Source organism: Thamnophis elegans, chromosome 13, assembly GCF_009769535.1.
Source record: "Thamnophis elegans isolate rThaEle1 chromosome 13, rThaEle1.pri, whole genome shotgun sequence".
Lineage (NCBI taxonomy): Eukaryota > Metazoa > Chordata > Lepidosauria > Squamata > Colubridae > Thamnophis > Thamnophis elegans.
In genome coordinates this window covers 47,949,231-47,966,121 of record NC_045553.1, presented here as the reverse complement: position 1 = coordinate 47,966,121, position 16,891 = coordinate 47,949,231, and the positions used below count along the sequence as shown (strand labels likewise).

The 16,891-nt window shown below is 47.3% G+C and overlaps 1 protein-coding gene across 1 annotated transcript; it reads right to left on the bottom strand.

Moving 5' to 3' along the window:
* Nucleotides 1–4,009: 4,009 nt before the first annotated feature.
* On the bottom strand, nt 4,010–14,166 carry C13H11orf52 (chromosome 13 C11orf52 homolog). The gene is made up of 4 exons (XM_032229467.1): nt 14,042–14,166; nt 9,161–9,201; nt 8,026–8,072; nt 4,010–6,491 (listed from the first exon to the last, which is right to left on the bottom strand). The coding sequence occupies exons 1-4, from the start codon at nt 14,071–14,073 to the stop codon at nt 6,240–6,242; spliced, it is 372 nt and encodes a 123-aa protein (XP_032085358.1). The 5' UTR covers nt 14,074–14,166; the 3' UTR covers nt 4,010–6,239.
* Nucleotides 14,167–16,891: the final 2,725 nt, after the last annotated feature.

Genomic DNA, 16,891 nt, shown 5'->3' with positions numbered 1-16,891 from the left:
GGATTATTCAGAGGGACAATTTGCAAAGATTTCCACGGGAAAACCAGCATAGAAAATCCACTCCGCAAAAAAAAACTGGAAAAAATATAAAAATAAAGCACAGGTAGACCTCCATTTATGCAACTTAGCAAAATTTATGTGGCTAAGTGAAAAATCTGTTAAGTGAGTTTTGCCCCATTTTGACGACTATTTTCTCGCCACCTTTGTTAACTGAATCACTGCCGTTCTTAAATTAGTAACCCGGTCGTTAAGTGAATCGGCTTCCCTCTTGGCTTTGCTTGTCAGAAAGTCGCAAAACTCTGCTATTGTATTGTATTGTGTAAAAGGGGATTGTTATACACAGTGACTGTCATAAATGAGTCAGTTGCCAAGGGCCAGGATTTTGATTACGTGACCCTAGAGGTGTCATAAGTGTGAAAAATTGTCGTAAGTCCCTTTTTTTCAATGCCATTGTAACTTTGAACAGTTACGAAATGAACTGTGCTAAGTCGAGACTGCCTGCATCTACTTTCCCCCCACGAATTATCCCTAAGGACATTTCTGCAAAGCTTTCCACTGGAAGACGGACCAGAAATTCACTCCCATGACCCCCCCCCCAAAAAAACCAAAATATAACAAAAGCCAGACCTTCTAAAGGGGGGGGGGGAATAAAGCACAAATCTTTGCCCTATCCAAGCCAGACCCCAAACTCTCCACTTCCACAAGAGAGACCCCCACCCACCCACCCACCCAACATCTTCCTTTCTCTTTCAATCCAACAACTTGGGGACTATTTGCAAAAAAAAACCCCTTCCCTGTTGGCTACCCGCATCCTTTTTTATTTTGCAATATTGCAGAAGTCCATTTCCTGCTTCCCCCCCACCCAAATTTTGCAATATTACAGCATTCCCTGCTGCCCCTTCCCCAGTATTTGAATCATTGCAAGGTCCATTCCCTTCTGCCCACCCAACCCCAATTTTTGCAACGTTGCAAAGTCAAATTCCCAGTGCCCCCCCCAATTTTTTTTTGCAATATTACACCATCCCCTGCTGCCCCTTCCCCAAAGTTTTGCAACATTACAAAGTGCCCCCCCCCAAATTTTTGCAATATTACAGCATTCCCTTCTGCCCCTTCCCCATTATTTGAATCATTGCAAGGTCCATTCCCTTCTGCCCACCCAACCCCAATTTTTGCAACGTTGCAAAGTCAAATTCCCAGTGCCCCCCCCAATTTTTTTTTGCAATATTACACCATCCCCTGCTGCCCCTTCCCCAAAGTTTTGCAACATTACAAAGTGCCCCCCCCAAATTTTTGCAATATTACAGCATTCCCTTCTGCCCCTTCCCCAATATTTGAATCATTGCAAAGTGCATTCCCTGCTGCCCCCCCCCAATTTTTGCAACATTGCAAAGTCCGTTCCCTGTGTGACCCCAAACTTTTGCAACCCAGCACACACACCCCTTTTCTGGGAAAAGCGGCCTGGGCCGGCAGGGGAAGCGTCGGGGCTGCCCGGGGGAGGCCAGGCTCGGGGCCCCAGCCCCCATGGACCCCCGGGGACCCAATATTAGGGGCTCTGCCCCCCTCCAGGACCCACCTTCGGGGTCCCCCCGCCAGCAGCAACGCCAGGCCCGGCCCGGCGGGGTTTCATGGTCTCCCAGGAGCAGCCGGCCATCCCAGCGCGTTCCCGTTGCCTTGGAGACGAGCGCCGCGGCGCCCCCTTGCGGCTGGACCGCAAACCGCATCCTCCCTTCCTCCCTCCCTCTTGCCGAAAGGCTAATTTTAAACCCAGATTAAATCACACAAATACACACACACACACGCAAACCCCTTTTGCGCTGTAGGCTCGGCTGCTGGAGCGCCAAGGATCGCCAGAAGCAAAATGCACGAGCCGAACTAGCTTGCAGAGCTCCGTTTGCAGTCGGTGTTGCTGTCATTTGAGTTGTGATGTTTGGCCCTTGTGTGTGTTTCTGATGCCTTTGCAAGGTGCAATGCAAAGTAGGGTCTCTATGAAGAGCCGGATGGAAATCGATGAGTTACAAATATAAATATAAAATATGAATACATACACACCCCGACTGGAAGTTTGTTTGATGCATGGCCCGCCCTGGGAATGTGAGGTTGGAGGGTACAATCACAGACAAACACACACAGAGAGACAGAGGGAGGAAGTTGTTTGCAACTTGCTGGTAAAAGGAGTTAACTCAATAGGCAATCCACCTTGATAGAGAGGGGGGGGGGAGAAAGGAAGGAAGAAGGAAAGAAAGATGGGAGGAAAGGGAAGGAAGGAAAGGAAGGAAGGAAGGAAAAAAGAAAGAAAGAAAGAAAGAAAAGAAAGAAAGAAAGAAAGAAAGAAAGAGAAAGAAAAGAGATGGGCTGGCTGCTAAAGCAAGGTCATGGCACAGACTTGAAAGTAAATCAGGAAGACTGTAATTGTGGGGTTTCTCTCTCAAGAACAAAGAATGCGTATCAACAGGAAATATGCATGTGTAAAGCTTGTAGTAATGATGGGTAGTTAGACATCTTGCAAACCTCAGCTAAAAACTGGGAATGGCCTGCAGCAAATGAAATGTGTATTAGATAACTCCTGGGGCATTCATTAGCCAAGGCTTAAGAATAGGGACAGCTAGAGACCAATAGAATAAATTGTAGAATTACTACTAAAATGTTTGTTAGATATTTCTTGTTATCTGTCTTCTTTAGCGAAAATGTATAAAACTTACTTAATCCTCTGTTCTTGGTTCTTGGCATTTTGACCAGGAACCCTTTTCCTTAGGGTAATGCAATAAAAAGCAATCAGAAAATCTGCATCTTGTGTTTGGCATCCATCGTTGGCTTCCGCACCAGGCTCATACCCAATTTGGGGAGAAAGAAAGAAAGGAAGGAAGGAAGGAAGGAAGGAAGGAAGGAAAGAAAGAAAGAAGAGAAAGGAGAGAGAGAAAGAAGAGAGAGAAAAAATAGAGAGAGAGAAAGAAAGAAGGAAAGAAAGAAGGAAAGAAAGAAGAAAGAGAAAGAAGAGAGAAAGAAAGAAAGAAGAGAGAGAAAGAAAAAAAATAGAGAGAGAAAGAAAGAAAGAAGGAAGGAAGAAAGGAAAGAAGGAAGGAAAGAAAGAAAGAGGAGAGAGAAAGGAGAAAGAAAGAAAGAAGAGAGAGAAAGGAAAAAATAGAGAGAGAGAGAGAGAAAGAAAGGAAGAAAGAAAGAAGAAAGAAAGAAAGAAAGAAAGATGGATGGATGGGAGGAAAGGAAACCCAGGGAAAGGATGACATTTTTCCCCATAATAAAATCAACAGAGCCTCCAGGGTTAACTATAAAAATATTTATTCTTCTGTAATAAAAGGTGCAGCTCATGAACCAGGAGCCAGGAAATTATTAACTATCTCCGATAATTCTCTAAACACCAAAAGGAGGACGAAAACAGACTTACTTTCCAGAGAATTTTCCTCTCAGTAGGACTTCTAAGGTTATTAAACTATTCCTCAAACAAATATTGATCATTAGAAAAAGGGGATACAGAGAGTTTTATACTTTTCAGCTTGGCGGCGGCTGAAAAGGATCCCAGAATTCATTTCCTTCATATAATGTTTAACAGAGTAATTGCTCCATTTTATTATGATTTTGCCAACGGAAACTGTCCAGCTACTCCAAGTATTTGCAAGAGAAAACAGCCTGTGCTCAGGTCAAGAATTGTTCATTATGAAAAGCATGTGTGAAAATAAGCACCATAAAAAAAAAACCCCAGCCAAATGAAATAAAATAAAACAAAACTTCCTTCTGAAGTTCTAGAAAAACATGTCACCCACTTCCATTCTCGTGGACTTTAGAAGGCCAGAATGAGATCATTTCAGGCTGAAATGCTCCTAAGCAATTCATTAAATATCAGTGAGGCTGGCTAAAAATTAACCCTGATATCGGAGGATAATTATTACAAGGTTACATCTCCAAGGCTAAAATGAACAGGTTGATTTGCCTGCTTGCATCCAAATAGAATTCACAGGGTTTGCAAGTGCTAACTTTTTTTTTTTTTAATGACATTTTTCTGCTGTTTCTGTAAAAGTTTGGAATAAATTAGCTTGAAAACAACTGGCAATTAGTACTATAAAAGTGGGATTTAATACTTTAAAAAGAGCCTACAATATTCCCATATTTGGTTGTGACACTTCCAAAGGTTTGTTCACACTGGCTGTTGGCTTACCCCCATCTTCCTGCCAAAACATAAAAACATAACTGCGTCAAATGAACATTAAAATAACTGGTATTTATTTTATTCCGATTATTTAAAGTTGGGAAATTCCTCATACTTCAGGCTCTGTGCAAATATTGTCTTCTCCAATATTTCATTTATATTGCACCAAAACACAGGTCTGTCTGTGTTTACCAAATTATTTTTAAATTAAATATAATTATTGTCTGGTCACTGTGAATCTCAATAGTCAAAATCCTGAGAAAACCTTTTAAAGTCATAAATACAGTTTAGAAATCTTTAAGAAAAAAACCCACTTCATGATATCTTTTAGATTCTTTCCAGGTGCCTTGAGGACTAGCGCTGTGATCCTTTTGAAATAATATTCAAGCGAGTCGAGCATGGAGAGATCTCGCCCCCGTTTCTAATCTGATCTCATTCCAGTTCAATAAATATAAATAGGATTCGGAAACACAGAAAAATGTGTCTTCGGGATTGATAAAACTCAGTGCAAATAATAAACATAAATTATTGGGGGAACTTTTTCTAGGACAAAATCGGGGAGCGCGTTTCTGCTATATAGTACTTGTTTAAAAAAACAAAAGCTAATTCCTCTGTTACTTAGGGCAATTTATTTTGTGCTTCTTGACAAAACACTGGATCAGCTGTTAAATACATGGTACCTCTTTAGCCAAAGGAGTCGGAGACCATCGTGTTCACCCTCATCTGGGTTAATAAGGGATGGAGTGATCCCGTGTCTTTTTTGTAAGCCCGGTGACCACAGCATTACCCCTTGAGCCACTCTCTTCAATGGTCATCCTTCTCTGCTGACCTCTCTTCTTACCACTATCATTGTTGGCAGGACAAGAAGCAATGGATGGAAGCTAATCAAGGAGAGAAGCAACTTAGAACTAAGGAGGAATTTCCTGACAGTGAGAACAATCAACCAGTGGAAGGATTTGACTCCAGAACCACCGGAGGTTTTCAAGAAGAGATTGGACAACCATTTGTCTGAAATGGTATAAGGTCTCCTGCTTGAGCAGGGGGTTGGACTGGAAGACCTCCAAGGTCCCTTCCAACTCCTGTTGTTCTTTATTCAGTTGTTTGATCCACAATAGCTGGGGAATTCTGGGAGTTGAAGGCCACTCATCTTAGAATGGCCAAAGCTGAGAAATACTGCTTTAAAGAAAGATAGGTCAATGATCTCAACGTGTAGAAAGAAGACAGGTAAAGAGCTCACACCTTTGCGCCAAAGTCCTCACCCGCCTTATTTTCCAAACCATTTCCTTCCAAGGATTCCCACTCTTAAGAAGGCAGCGGGCGGCGGCCCTGATCCTCTTTTCCCTTGAAAATAATCTAATTTTAGCCTGTGAGGAATCTGCATAATTTTTTTACATCGTAATTGTCTTTTGTTTTTTTCCTGGATCCATTTCACCGCCTGGAAATTATGCTGGGGAATCTTCTCTCGTAGAAAATCTCTTTGCTCCATTCCTGGTCACCCCGGAGCAAGTTTTCAGTCTGGTGAAAAGGGATCATTGTTTCTTCAGGCGCCGAGCTGCCGAAGGAATCATCCACTTGTTGCACACACAAAAGAAAATCCGTGCCAATTTCTTCCCTACCATCCTTTCCAACACCGGCCAAATTTTCACGCGTCCTTTGCTCCAGGAATTGCTGCAAATTTAACATCCAAGCGAAGAACCCTGGAAAGTTTACTGTAGTGTGCTTTCCCCTCCCTTTTATATCAAAAAAGAACCCCTCTTGATATAAAGACATCCTAAAATGATTGCTTGGAGAAGGTTTTCTTTTTAAAAAAAGATCTTGCAAAACTTTTATGTTGCTTCTTCCATGTTTCAGCTGAACTTCGGCCTCCAGTTTGCTTCGTAAGACGATCCAAGAAGCCATTTTTCCTCTGTAACTTATTCCCTTATCCCACTGCCCAACGGGCTAATTTTCTCTCCCCCCCACCCCACTCAAGAAAATAATTCTTCCTCCAAGAGTCCATTTTGACTTGATCCAGATAGCGATTTTTTTCCTCTCTGGAACAACTGAGGTTTCGGATGTCACTTAACAGCATCTCTGGCACTTATACCAAAGTCCCGTTCTTGTTGTCATATTTCAGGGGCGCTCGGGGGAAATTCAGGGTGGCGTATTCCGTCGTATTCTGCGACGGGAAGCTTTTCCCCTCCTCGGCTGAGCATTCGCGGGGCTTGGTGAAGACCTGGATGTCGGCGTAATGCACACTGCTGTCGTCCAGCTTCATGTTCTTCGGCTTGCTCACCGTGGCATAGACTGGGAACTCCGAGACGTCATCGTAAACAGGGCCCACCTCGAGACCCTTGGCAGAGAGAGAGAGAGAGAAATCAAATCACTGACGCTCAGGTCAATAGCAATAGCAATAGCAATAGCAGTTAGACTTATATACCGCTTCATAGGGCTTTCAGCCCTCTCTAAGCGGTTTACAGAGTCAGCATATCGCCCCCACAGTCTGGGTCCTCATTTCACCCACCTCAGAAGGATTGAAGGCTGAGTCAACCTTGAGCCGGTGAGATTTGAACCGCCGAACTGCAGATAACAGTCAGCTGAAGTGGCCTGCAGTACAGCACTCTAACCACTGCGCCACCTCGGCTCTTACTTTTAAGAATAAGTTTTAGGAATAAGGAGTTTAAAAGCCAACTGGCGCTCGCTCTCCGTCCCTTAAAAGGAGCACAAAATATTGGAAAAACTCTGCCCTCCAGGAAGGTGAAAGAGAGTTTTGCACCCCATAGGACAGATGTTTGGGATTAAATTAAACAGCAGAAATTTTGCACTCAACTGTAGTCGTACATTGAGGATTACGTATAACCCCTGTAAGAAAGATTGAGAGCCGAGGAGGAGAACAGTTAAAACCCTGGGGGAAGGTACCAGAATAATAAAAATAAATACTCTGAAGAGAAGATACTACAATCGTAAAAACAGGAAAAAGAAAAAGAAGAAGTTAGGAGAAAAGGGGAGAAGAAGAAAAATGATTAAAAGTGGAATTCGTGAGAGCCCAAGAGAAAATGGATAAAAGAGGAAGAAGGGGGGAAAGGGAACTATTAGTAGATTAAAGGGAATATTAGTATGATTGGCATTGTTATGCAACTAATTAAGAAATAAAGAAAATATAGTATATTTTTAAATGTAAAAAAAATGGAAAGAAATGCTCTCTATGTCAACACGTAACTAGAGGATATATATTTTACTAAACAGACCAAAAGAGAAATAAAAATTTGGTGCAATTTTTGAAGGGGCAATTGAAGAGATTGTTTACGTATTAAGAAAAAATGAGTATAAAAAAAAATGGAAAATAATGTAAGAAAATAAGGTTTATTCTGTAAATCATTGTTCAATAAAAATTAATCTTCTATATATATAAAAATGGTTCTCTGTGTGTGTATGTTGCAGGATAAATCTGGAATGCCTCAAAGCAATTTCAGTCAAACTTGGTACACTGATGACTTAATCTCAGGAAACAAATACTGTCGGGGTAAGACGCCCTGCAACACCTCTCAGGGTGTGGGTGTCCCCCATGTGCGTGTGCCAGCATAACTCTGGACGCCTGGGCCGCTGGAATGAAAAGGACTGAATTCTATCTATAGTGTCAAATCAGAGTACTTTTAACAGTGATAGTGTGCATTTTGGATTCAAGTTCTGTTAAGATACAGCCTCTCGTGTCTTAAAATGGCTTCTACTGTACAGCCCAGTGGAGTTGCCATGGTTAACGGCTTCGCAGTACTCCACAAGGGGGCTCCCTCTAATACAAGATTGGGACAAATACATACCCGTGCTACGCTGGGTTGTCAGCTAGTTATGGAATAAGAAGGAAGTCCCTGAGAAGGGGATTTATTTACCTTATTGATTTCTGGCGTCTGTAAACTCGACTTACTGATTCTTGTATCTGCAGGGGAGAAAAAAAAGGTGATAATTGCTGAATTGACATCGCTGGGCCCTCTGAAATCACGAAGGCTTGAATCTGAATAGAATCAGAAAACTTCCAGGGGCCTGTGGCTGTTTTCATATTTAGGGAAATCCATTAAATCTTGCAAAATGGGAGAGCAGAGTGAAAATCCCCAGAGACTACCTGGAGAAAAATAATCTGTGTTTAAATCCAGAATTATATCTTAAGCCCCCTGAGAACTGAAACCAAGTATTTTGGCGTGCCCAAATCCTTGACCGATTACAAACGATGCAAAATTATGTTCTTCCGCCTTCTCAGATAGCAGGTTTTAAAGCCACACACTGGCATTATTTCGCATGGATGCAAACTCCTAGCTAGCTGCTCATTTGTGTCTGGGCAAAAAAGAACTGGGCCCCGAAGTAAAATTCTGAGGGCGAAATAAAACTATCAAAAAACAGAGAAAAACCACTCAAAGCGACAATTCACGGAGATGAATGTGACTGGTGATGACGTCGTCGTAATCCTCAGCTGAGTGCCAGCAGCCTTCATTATGCCCTTTGCAATTTTCTTAACCCAATAATCCCCCCGACTCATCCCCTTGGTGGGCCCTTGCCCATGAAGCCTCGAAGTGCCCTGGACCACAGTGCCCCATGGCAAGGTCCAGCCAGCAGAAAAATCCCGAAATTGATGGCATTTTCTGCTTGTCTCTTTGCAAACTCTCCGCCCAAGGTGTTTTTGCGAGAATCGGTTTTCCCCCCCAGGCAGTTTTTTTTTTTGTTAAATTTACTCTCAGGAAAACGATGCCTAAGCAGAGAGGCTGAATTCAGACATTTCTTTGCCCCGGAATATTTCTGCACTCTCCTCTCCCAGATCTCTGTCCAGCCATCTCCAACCTGAGACCTGCGTGGTTTTCTTGTCTTGTTGCCACTTTACGCTGGCTATGCAGACTCCCTGGGGCCTGGGAATGGGATAAATCAGTGGTTCCCAAACTTGGCAACTTTAAGACTTGTGGACTTCAACTCCCAGAATTCTCCTGCCAAGTTTGGGAACCACTGGGATAAATGAATAAATACATCTGTGCTGCTCACCTGATTTTCCTTTGTCCCTCTTCAACAGCGAAGGGCAGTTGCTGTTTTCAGGAAAGAGAGAGAAAGAGGCAGGAATGAATTTTGAGATGATTCGAATATAATACAATTTTAAACCGTCCTGGTGGTTGCTCCATCTTGTCATGGCTGCCGCCTGTCAGGGACCCCAAAGTAGCAACCAGTTGCAGCGCTCTTGTTTAGGGGGGGGGTCTTTTGTTCTGACCGAGGCTTCCTGAGACATTAAAAAGCACACGCTTAGTCCCAAAATTCCTCTTTTTATTTCAACGGCTGCGAATCCATGTTCCTTCACAGCCGTTAATGAGTCCCAAAATAGTTTGTAAAGAGTCCTACAGTAGTCTGCCAAAGTCTTTCGGGATAAAGCTGATAAGCACCCACCTTTATCTCCCTTGAAACGCTGTCAAAGACCTAATTGGCAATTAGCTTTGCAAGGCTACACGGAGCACAGAGTCAAAACGGAGTTTCAGAGTTTAAACCGACCAGAACGAACCAAGTTGCTTCCTGCAGAGGCTCCCGTGCCTTTGATCCTCCTTTATGTCCTATGGGAGGGGCCAATCACCCCCAAGCCTTACTCCTGAGTCGCCCCTTTTGTCTTAACTATTCTTGTCTTCTGGCAGCTCTGCGCATGCGCGCACTGGGAACAGGTTCCCCCTGTTCCTCTGCCTCGCTGATGTTCAACTCTGGACGCTCTGAAGGCAGCGCATAATTCCCAGACGGCCCTGGCACCCTCTCTGCCTCCGACGCAGAGCCCTCGTCCGAGCCTTCCCCAGACTCCAGGACTGGCCCAGGTTCCTCCCCAACCCTCCTCACTCTCTGAATCTGCTGCCAACTCTGCAGGCCGCCAGCGGGCCACAAAAGTCTTTGAAAATCTCCCAGCCGCCTTTTGCAGGGGATGCTCTGGGCTTCCTTGCCAGAGGGGCACATTCAGGCTCTGCCTTCAGTCTCCCTGTTGGCATCGTCACCACCAGCACCACCGTGGCCTGGCAAAGATGTGATTGAACATGAGAAGGTACTCAGAACTGATTCGGCTCTTTCAAGAGGTTGGAGCAACCTGTACTTCACCATTTATGGAAAGCCAAAGAGGGATGTTGTTGTGGCGGGGGGAGTAGAATGGCACAGGGGGTGGAGGGGCTGTGGCAGAACCCCCCATCCCCACCCTCCTTCCTCCATAAAATGCCAAGGGCAGCTGGGCAGCCAGTCAAAACAGTAGGTGAAGAAGACGCCCAGTTCTTGTCTCTGTAGCCACGACCCCCCCCCCCAAAAAAGGGTGGGGTGGATATCCAGACGCAGCAACCAACAAACCCATCGTGCCCAGATGTCCCCCAAAAGCCCCCCCTTTTTTTAATTTCAGATCTCCGAGCAAAGAGAGGGATCAATCCTCTAAATAAGATGGGCTGTCCTGCAGCTTCCTTTGGTGGTGGGGAATTCAAGACACCCCCCCTCCTCCCGTTCTGTCCCTTCCCTTCCAGGGACATCTCCCTCCCCCCCCCTCTGGAGGGGAGGGCCCCTGGGCTGACTAAGAAGTCCCCGCAGCCCTTTCCATCTCCCCCTGAAAGACAAAGGGGCCTGGTGCCCTTTGAAGAAACAGGGAACAGCAGGGGAAGCCTGTGCCAAGGCTGCCTTAAATAGCTCGGCCTTGAATCGGAGCGGGTAGTTAGTCCATCGTTGGCATCTCTCGGGGCAAAGAATTAAAAAAGGGCCCAGATTGCTTTTCTCTTTGCAGGAGGGGAGGGAAAGAAATAGATGGCAGCAGAGCCTGGCTCCCTGCAGACCACCCCCTCAAATAGGATTCCTTTTTCCTCGGCAGCTGGAAGACTGGTGGGCTTCGAGTCCCAGGATTCCCCAGCCAGCTGTGTTGCTGGGGAATTCTGGGAGCTGGTCCACTCATCTACAAGCTGCAGAGGTTGAGAATAGCAATAGCAATAGCAGTTAGACTTATATACCGCTTCATAGGGCTTTCAGCCCTCTCTAAGCGGTTTACAGAGTCAGCATATTGCCCCCAACAACAATCCGGGTCCTCATTTTTACCCACCTCGGAAGGACGGAAGGCTGAGTCAACCCTGAGCCGGTGAGATTAGAACAGCCAAACTGCAGATAGCAGTCAGCTGAAGTGGCTGCAGTACTGCACCCTAACCACTGCGCCACCTCGGCTCTCTATCTATCAATCTATCAATCTATCTACCAATCTATCTATCTACCTATCTACCTATCATCTATTTATCATCTATTTATCTATCTATCTATCTATCTATCTATCTATCTATCTATCTATCTAACTATATCTATCTATCACCTATCTATTGATCAATCTATCGATCTATCAATCTATGATCTATCTATGTATCTCTACCTACCTACCTACATCTCTCTCTCTCTCTTTTTCTATCTATCATCTATCTAGCAATAGCAATAGTTAGACATATACCGCTTCATAGGGCTTTCAGCCCTCTCTAAGCGGTTTACAGAGTCAGCATATTGCCCCCAACAACAATCCGGGTCCTCATTTTTACCCACCTCGGAAGGACGGAAGGCTGAGTCAACCCTGAGCCGGTGAGATTAGAACAGCCAAACTGCAGATAGCAGTCAGCTGAAGTGGCTGCAGTACTGCACCCTAACCACTGCGCCACCTCAGCTCTCTATCTATCAATCTATCAATCTATCTACCAATCTATCTATCTACCTATCTACCTATCATCTATTTATCATCTATTTATCTATCTATCTATCTATCTATCTATCTAACTATATCTATCTATCACCTATCTATTGATCAATCTATCGATCTATCAATCTATGATCTATCTATGTATCTCTACCTACCTACCTACATCTCTCTCTCTCTCTTTTTCTATCTATCATCTATCTAGCAATAGCAATAGTTAGACATATACCGCTTCATAGGGCTTTCAGCCCTCTCTAAGCGGTTTACAGAGTCAGCATATTGCCCCCAACAACAATCCGGGTCCTCATTTTACCCACCTCGGAAGGATGAAAGGCTGAGTCAACCTTGAGCCGGTGAGATTTGAACTGCCGAACTGCAGAACTGCAGTCAGCTGAAGTAGCCTGCAGCTGATTATAGATCTATACTAGCCTCCCTTCATTTATTTATCAGCAAAAAGTGCAATGTGTGTGTGTGTGTGTGTGTGTGTGTGAAAAAATCTATGCCATCTCGTGATTCGGGGCGATCCTTGACAAAAGGTGAGGGCTGAATTAGGACTAAGGAAAATGTTGCCATCTATTTTGGGAAGGGGCTCCAGATGGGCATATGGGAAGGAGGGGAGGGATGCCGCCCACCCCCCCTCCTCCAGCCAAGAATTAAACCCCTCTCCCCAATCCGTGCGACACTTCCTTGCATCCCGGCTAGGTGACGCTGTTTCCTCCAGTTCGGCCCCCTCCGGCAACTGCACCGCCTTTTCACACAGCTAAAAGCGTTTATTGCCCCCCACCGCTAAAAGCGAAGTGGAGTTCCCACTCCGCTTTTGCCCGAAGGAAGGAAGGAAGGGTCTGCTAGGAAGCAAACAGAATTGGCACGGGGGTCCGGCAGAACTTTAGGAGACACTCCCCCTCCTTCCCCCCCCCCCAAGTAGAGAGCCTTAAAGCAGGAGTGCCCAACTTTGGCAACTAAGACTTGTGGACTTCAATTCCCAGAATGTCCCAGAAATTTAAGCCTTGTGGACTTCAACTCCCAGAATTCTGGGGGATTCTGGGAATTGAAGTCCACAAGTCATAATTGCCAAAGTTGGACATGCCTAAAATCCCAGGTTCCAGGGGGAGGGGGGGAGGGGGACTGGAAAGGAGTAAAGCCCCCCCCCCATTCCCTCCCCCTTTAAGTTTCTCTCCCAGGCAATGGCCCCAAGAGAATGGCTGGGTTTGTTGTTGTGTTGTTTGCCTGTGTGTGTGTGTGTGTGTTTGTATTTATGTCTGTTTTTGTCTGTGTTCGTCTGTTTGTGTGTTTGTGTGTGTGTGTGTGTGTTTGTATTTGTTTGTCTGTTTGTGTCTTTGTATGTGTGTGTGTTTGTATTTGTTTGTCTGTTTTTGTGTTTGTGTGTTTGTATGTGTGTTTGTGTGTGTGTGTGTGTGTGTGTTTGTATTTGTTTGTCTGTTTTTGTGAGTTTGTTTGCCTGTGTGTATTTGTATGTGAATGTGTGTGTGTGTGTGTGTTTCTATTTATGTTTGTCTGCTTTTGAGAGTTTGCATGCGCATTTGTGTGCGGGTTTGTGTATTTGTATTTATATTCATCTGTTTTTGTTTTTCTCTGTGTTTGTATGTGAATGTGTGTGTGTTTGTGTGTTTGTATTTGGGTGTGCCTGTGTTTGTGTGTTTGCATGTGTATCTGTGTGGGATTGTGTGTGTGTGTGTGTGTTTGTATTTAAGTTGCTCTGTTTTTGTGAGTTTGTCTGTGTTTGTGTGGTTGTTATGTGGAATTGTGTGTGTGTGTGTGTGTGTTGTGCGTGTGCAAGGGAGAGGCGCCAGCTGACCCGAGTGCCACGCCCAGAAACCTGTTCCTCCCCCCCTCCCCCTCCATCGCTCTCGGAATACAAAGCCCATCCTCCACGGCTGGAGCCGGGGTGGCAGAGGAGCGCAGAAGCCCCCTCCCCAACAGGGGGCACCGCCCTCCCTCCCTCCCGGGGAAGGGGAGCCTCGCCCCACGGTTCCCCCCCTCCAGCCACCCCCGACTCCAGGCTGCAGCCTCCAGGCGCCCCCCGAGACCCCCCGCCGCTGCCCCCGCGGAGCCCCCCGACCCAGCCCGGGTGGTGGGCGGTGGGTGAGCCGGCGGGGCAGCGGGCGGCGCTCTGTGCATGGGCAGAGGCTGCTGGTGCCCCGGGGAGCCCCCTCCTCTCGCCTCCCCCCCCACCGCGGACTCACCGGCAGGCGCAGCAGCCGCAGCGGTTCCCCATGGCGCTGCCCGCCGCTTCCTGGCCCCGGCTCGGCCCCAGGATGGCAGCCCGGCCGCGGGCGAGCAGCAGCAGGAGGAGGAGGAGGCGGCGGCCAGGAGGAGGAGGAGGAGGAGGGCGGAGGTGTCGGGTTTCCCGGCCGCCCTCTGCTGGCCGCGATGACGGGCGGGGGGCTCGGCTGGGTGGGTGGGTGGGTGGGTGGATGGGGCGTTTCCCCGCCTTCTGCCCCCCCCCCGCAGCCCGCCTTCCCCATCATCCACCACCTTTCCATTCCCATCATCCGACCGCAACACTTCAGCTTCTAGCTTTCTGCCCCATCGTGCACAATCTTTCCATTCCCATCATCCACAACACTTCAGCTCCTAGCTTTGTGCCCCATCGTGCACAACCTTCCTGCTCCCAACATCCCCCCCTGCCCCATCATCCACACCCTTTCCATTCCCATCATCCACAACACTTAAGCTTCTAGCTTTGTGCCCCATCGTGCACAACCTTCCTGCTCCCAACACCCCCTCCTGCCCCATCATCCACAACCTTTCCATTCCCATCATCCATAACATTTCAGCTTCTAGCTTTCTGCCCCATTGTGCACAATCTTTCGATTCCCAACATCCCCCTCCTGCCCCATCATCCACACCCTTTCCATTCCCATCATCCACAATCTTTCCGCTCCCAGCATTCTGCCCCATCATCCACAACTTTCCCACTCCCAACATCCCCCTCCTGCCCCATCATCCACACCCTTTCCATTCCCATCATCCACAACACTTCAGCTTCTAGCTTTCGGCCCCATCATGCTCAACCTTCCGGCTCCCAACATCCCCCTCCTGCCCCATCATCCACACCCTTTCCATTCCCCTCATCCACAATATTTCAGCTTCTAGCTTTCTGCCCCATCGTGCACAACCTTCCGGCTCCCAACATCCCCCTCCTGCCCCATCATCCACACCCTTTCCATTCCCATCATCCACAACACTTCAGCTTCTAGCTTTCTGCCCCATCGTGCACAACCTTCCGGCTCCCAACATCCCCCTCCTGCCCCATCATCCACACCCTTTCCATTCCCATCATCCACAACACTTCAGCTTCTAGCTTTCGGCCCCATCATGCTCAACCTTCCCGCTCCCAGCATCCCCCTCCTGCCCCATCATCCACACCCTTTCCATTCCCATCATCCACAACACTTAAACTTCTAGCTTTCTGCCCCATTGTGCACAATCTTTCCATTCCCAACATCCCCCTCCTGCCCCCTCATCCACAACCTTTCCATTCCCATCATCCACAGTCTTTCAGCTCCCAGAATTCTGCCCCATCGTGCACAACCTTCCTGCTCACAACATCCCCCTTCTACCCCATCATCCACACCCTTTCAGCTTCTAGCTTTCTGCCCCATCGTGCACAATCTTTCGATTCCCAACATCCCCCTCCTGCCCCATCCTCCACAACCTTTAAGCTGTCGCAAGGAAAGGGGCCAGGAAGCCGCCTCCCCCCAGAAAGTCCCCACCTATTTGGGGTCGTGCCAGGGCCAAGGTGGTGTGCCCACTGAAAAGCCAGGATTGAACCTGTGTGGCTTTGGAGCTGCTGGAGTGGCTGCCATTTTGACTTTTTTGCCCCACTTACCATTTTACAGACCCTGCTGCTGCTGGCACACGCCCCAGAAAGACCCTATGCCAGGGGTAAAATCCAGCCGGTTCTGACAGGTTCTGGAGAACCGATAGCGGAAATTTTGAGTAGTTCAGAGAACCGGCAAATGCCACCTCTGGCTGGCCCCGCCCCTATCCATTCTCTGCCTCCCGAGTCTCAGCTGATGGGAAAGGAATGGGGGGTTTCACAGTATCCTTCCCCTGCCACGCCCACCAAGCCACGCCCACAGAACCGGTAGTAAAAAAAAATGTGAATTTCACCTCTTCCCTATGCCTATTTCAATGGGCACAATTTGATTTCCAAAAATGGGGAAAGGGATCAGAGGTTTTTTTGTGTGGGGGTGGTGGTGGTGTATACGCTTGGCTTTTCCCGAGCAGCAGATCTCCCTGGTGACTTCATTCCAGATGCCTGGAGATCCACTCTTGCGTGTTGTGTCCCCCCCCCCCAAGAAAAACAGGACATCCAGCAGGAAAGGCTGTGTTTTGCGGGGGGGGGGCAGCCAGCCCTGTTGGACTGCGGCTCTGTACAATACGTGCAGCTGTTAAATGGGGAGGGGGCAGCCCTTCCGAGAACAGCAGCAACAGGTGGTCCTTTCCTCTGGAGACACCCCCACCCCAACCCAAACTTTGACAGCCTGGAACGGAAGCCTGGATGCCAGGCGCCCAGCCTGTCCATCACCTCTTATCATTTGGCAGGAGGTGGAGAGGTGGAAGGAGAGTGACGGACACCTGTCGGTGGTTTTTTGAATGACAACCCTTTTGCTAGCAGGAGGGGGCAGCGGCCAAGTGGATGAAACCTCAGAGGAGACGTCCAAAAATGCTTATTCCCCCCACCCTTCCCACCCTCTGGAACAAGGGGTCTCCAACCTTGCCAACTTTAAGCCAAGAAGACTTCAACTCCCAGAATTCCCCAGCCACCTTTGCTTAATAAATGTGTCATAAACTCACAAAACTTGATTTAACTAACTGTTGTGGCCTGCCAGCGGCCAGCAGATTTGGGGCAGCAGATTCAGACAAGGGGGAGGCTCTGAGGAGGGCTCTGTGTCGGAGGCAGAGAGGGGGCCAGGGCTGTATGCCAGTTATCAGCTGCCTTCAGAGTCAGACATCAATGGGGCAGAAGAACAGCTGGAGCCTGTTCCCAGTGTGTGCATGCACAGAGTTGCCAGACGAAAGGAACA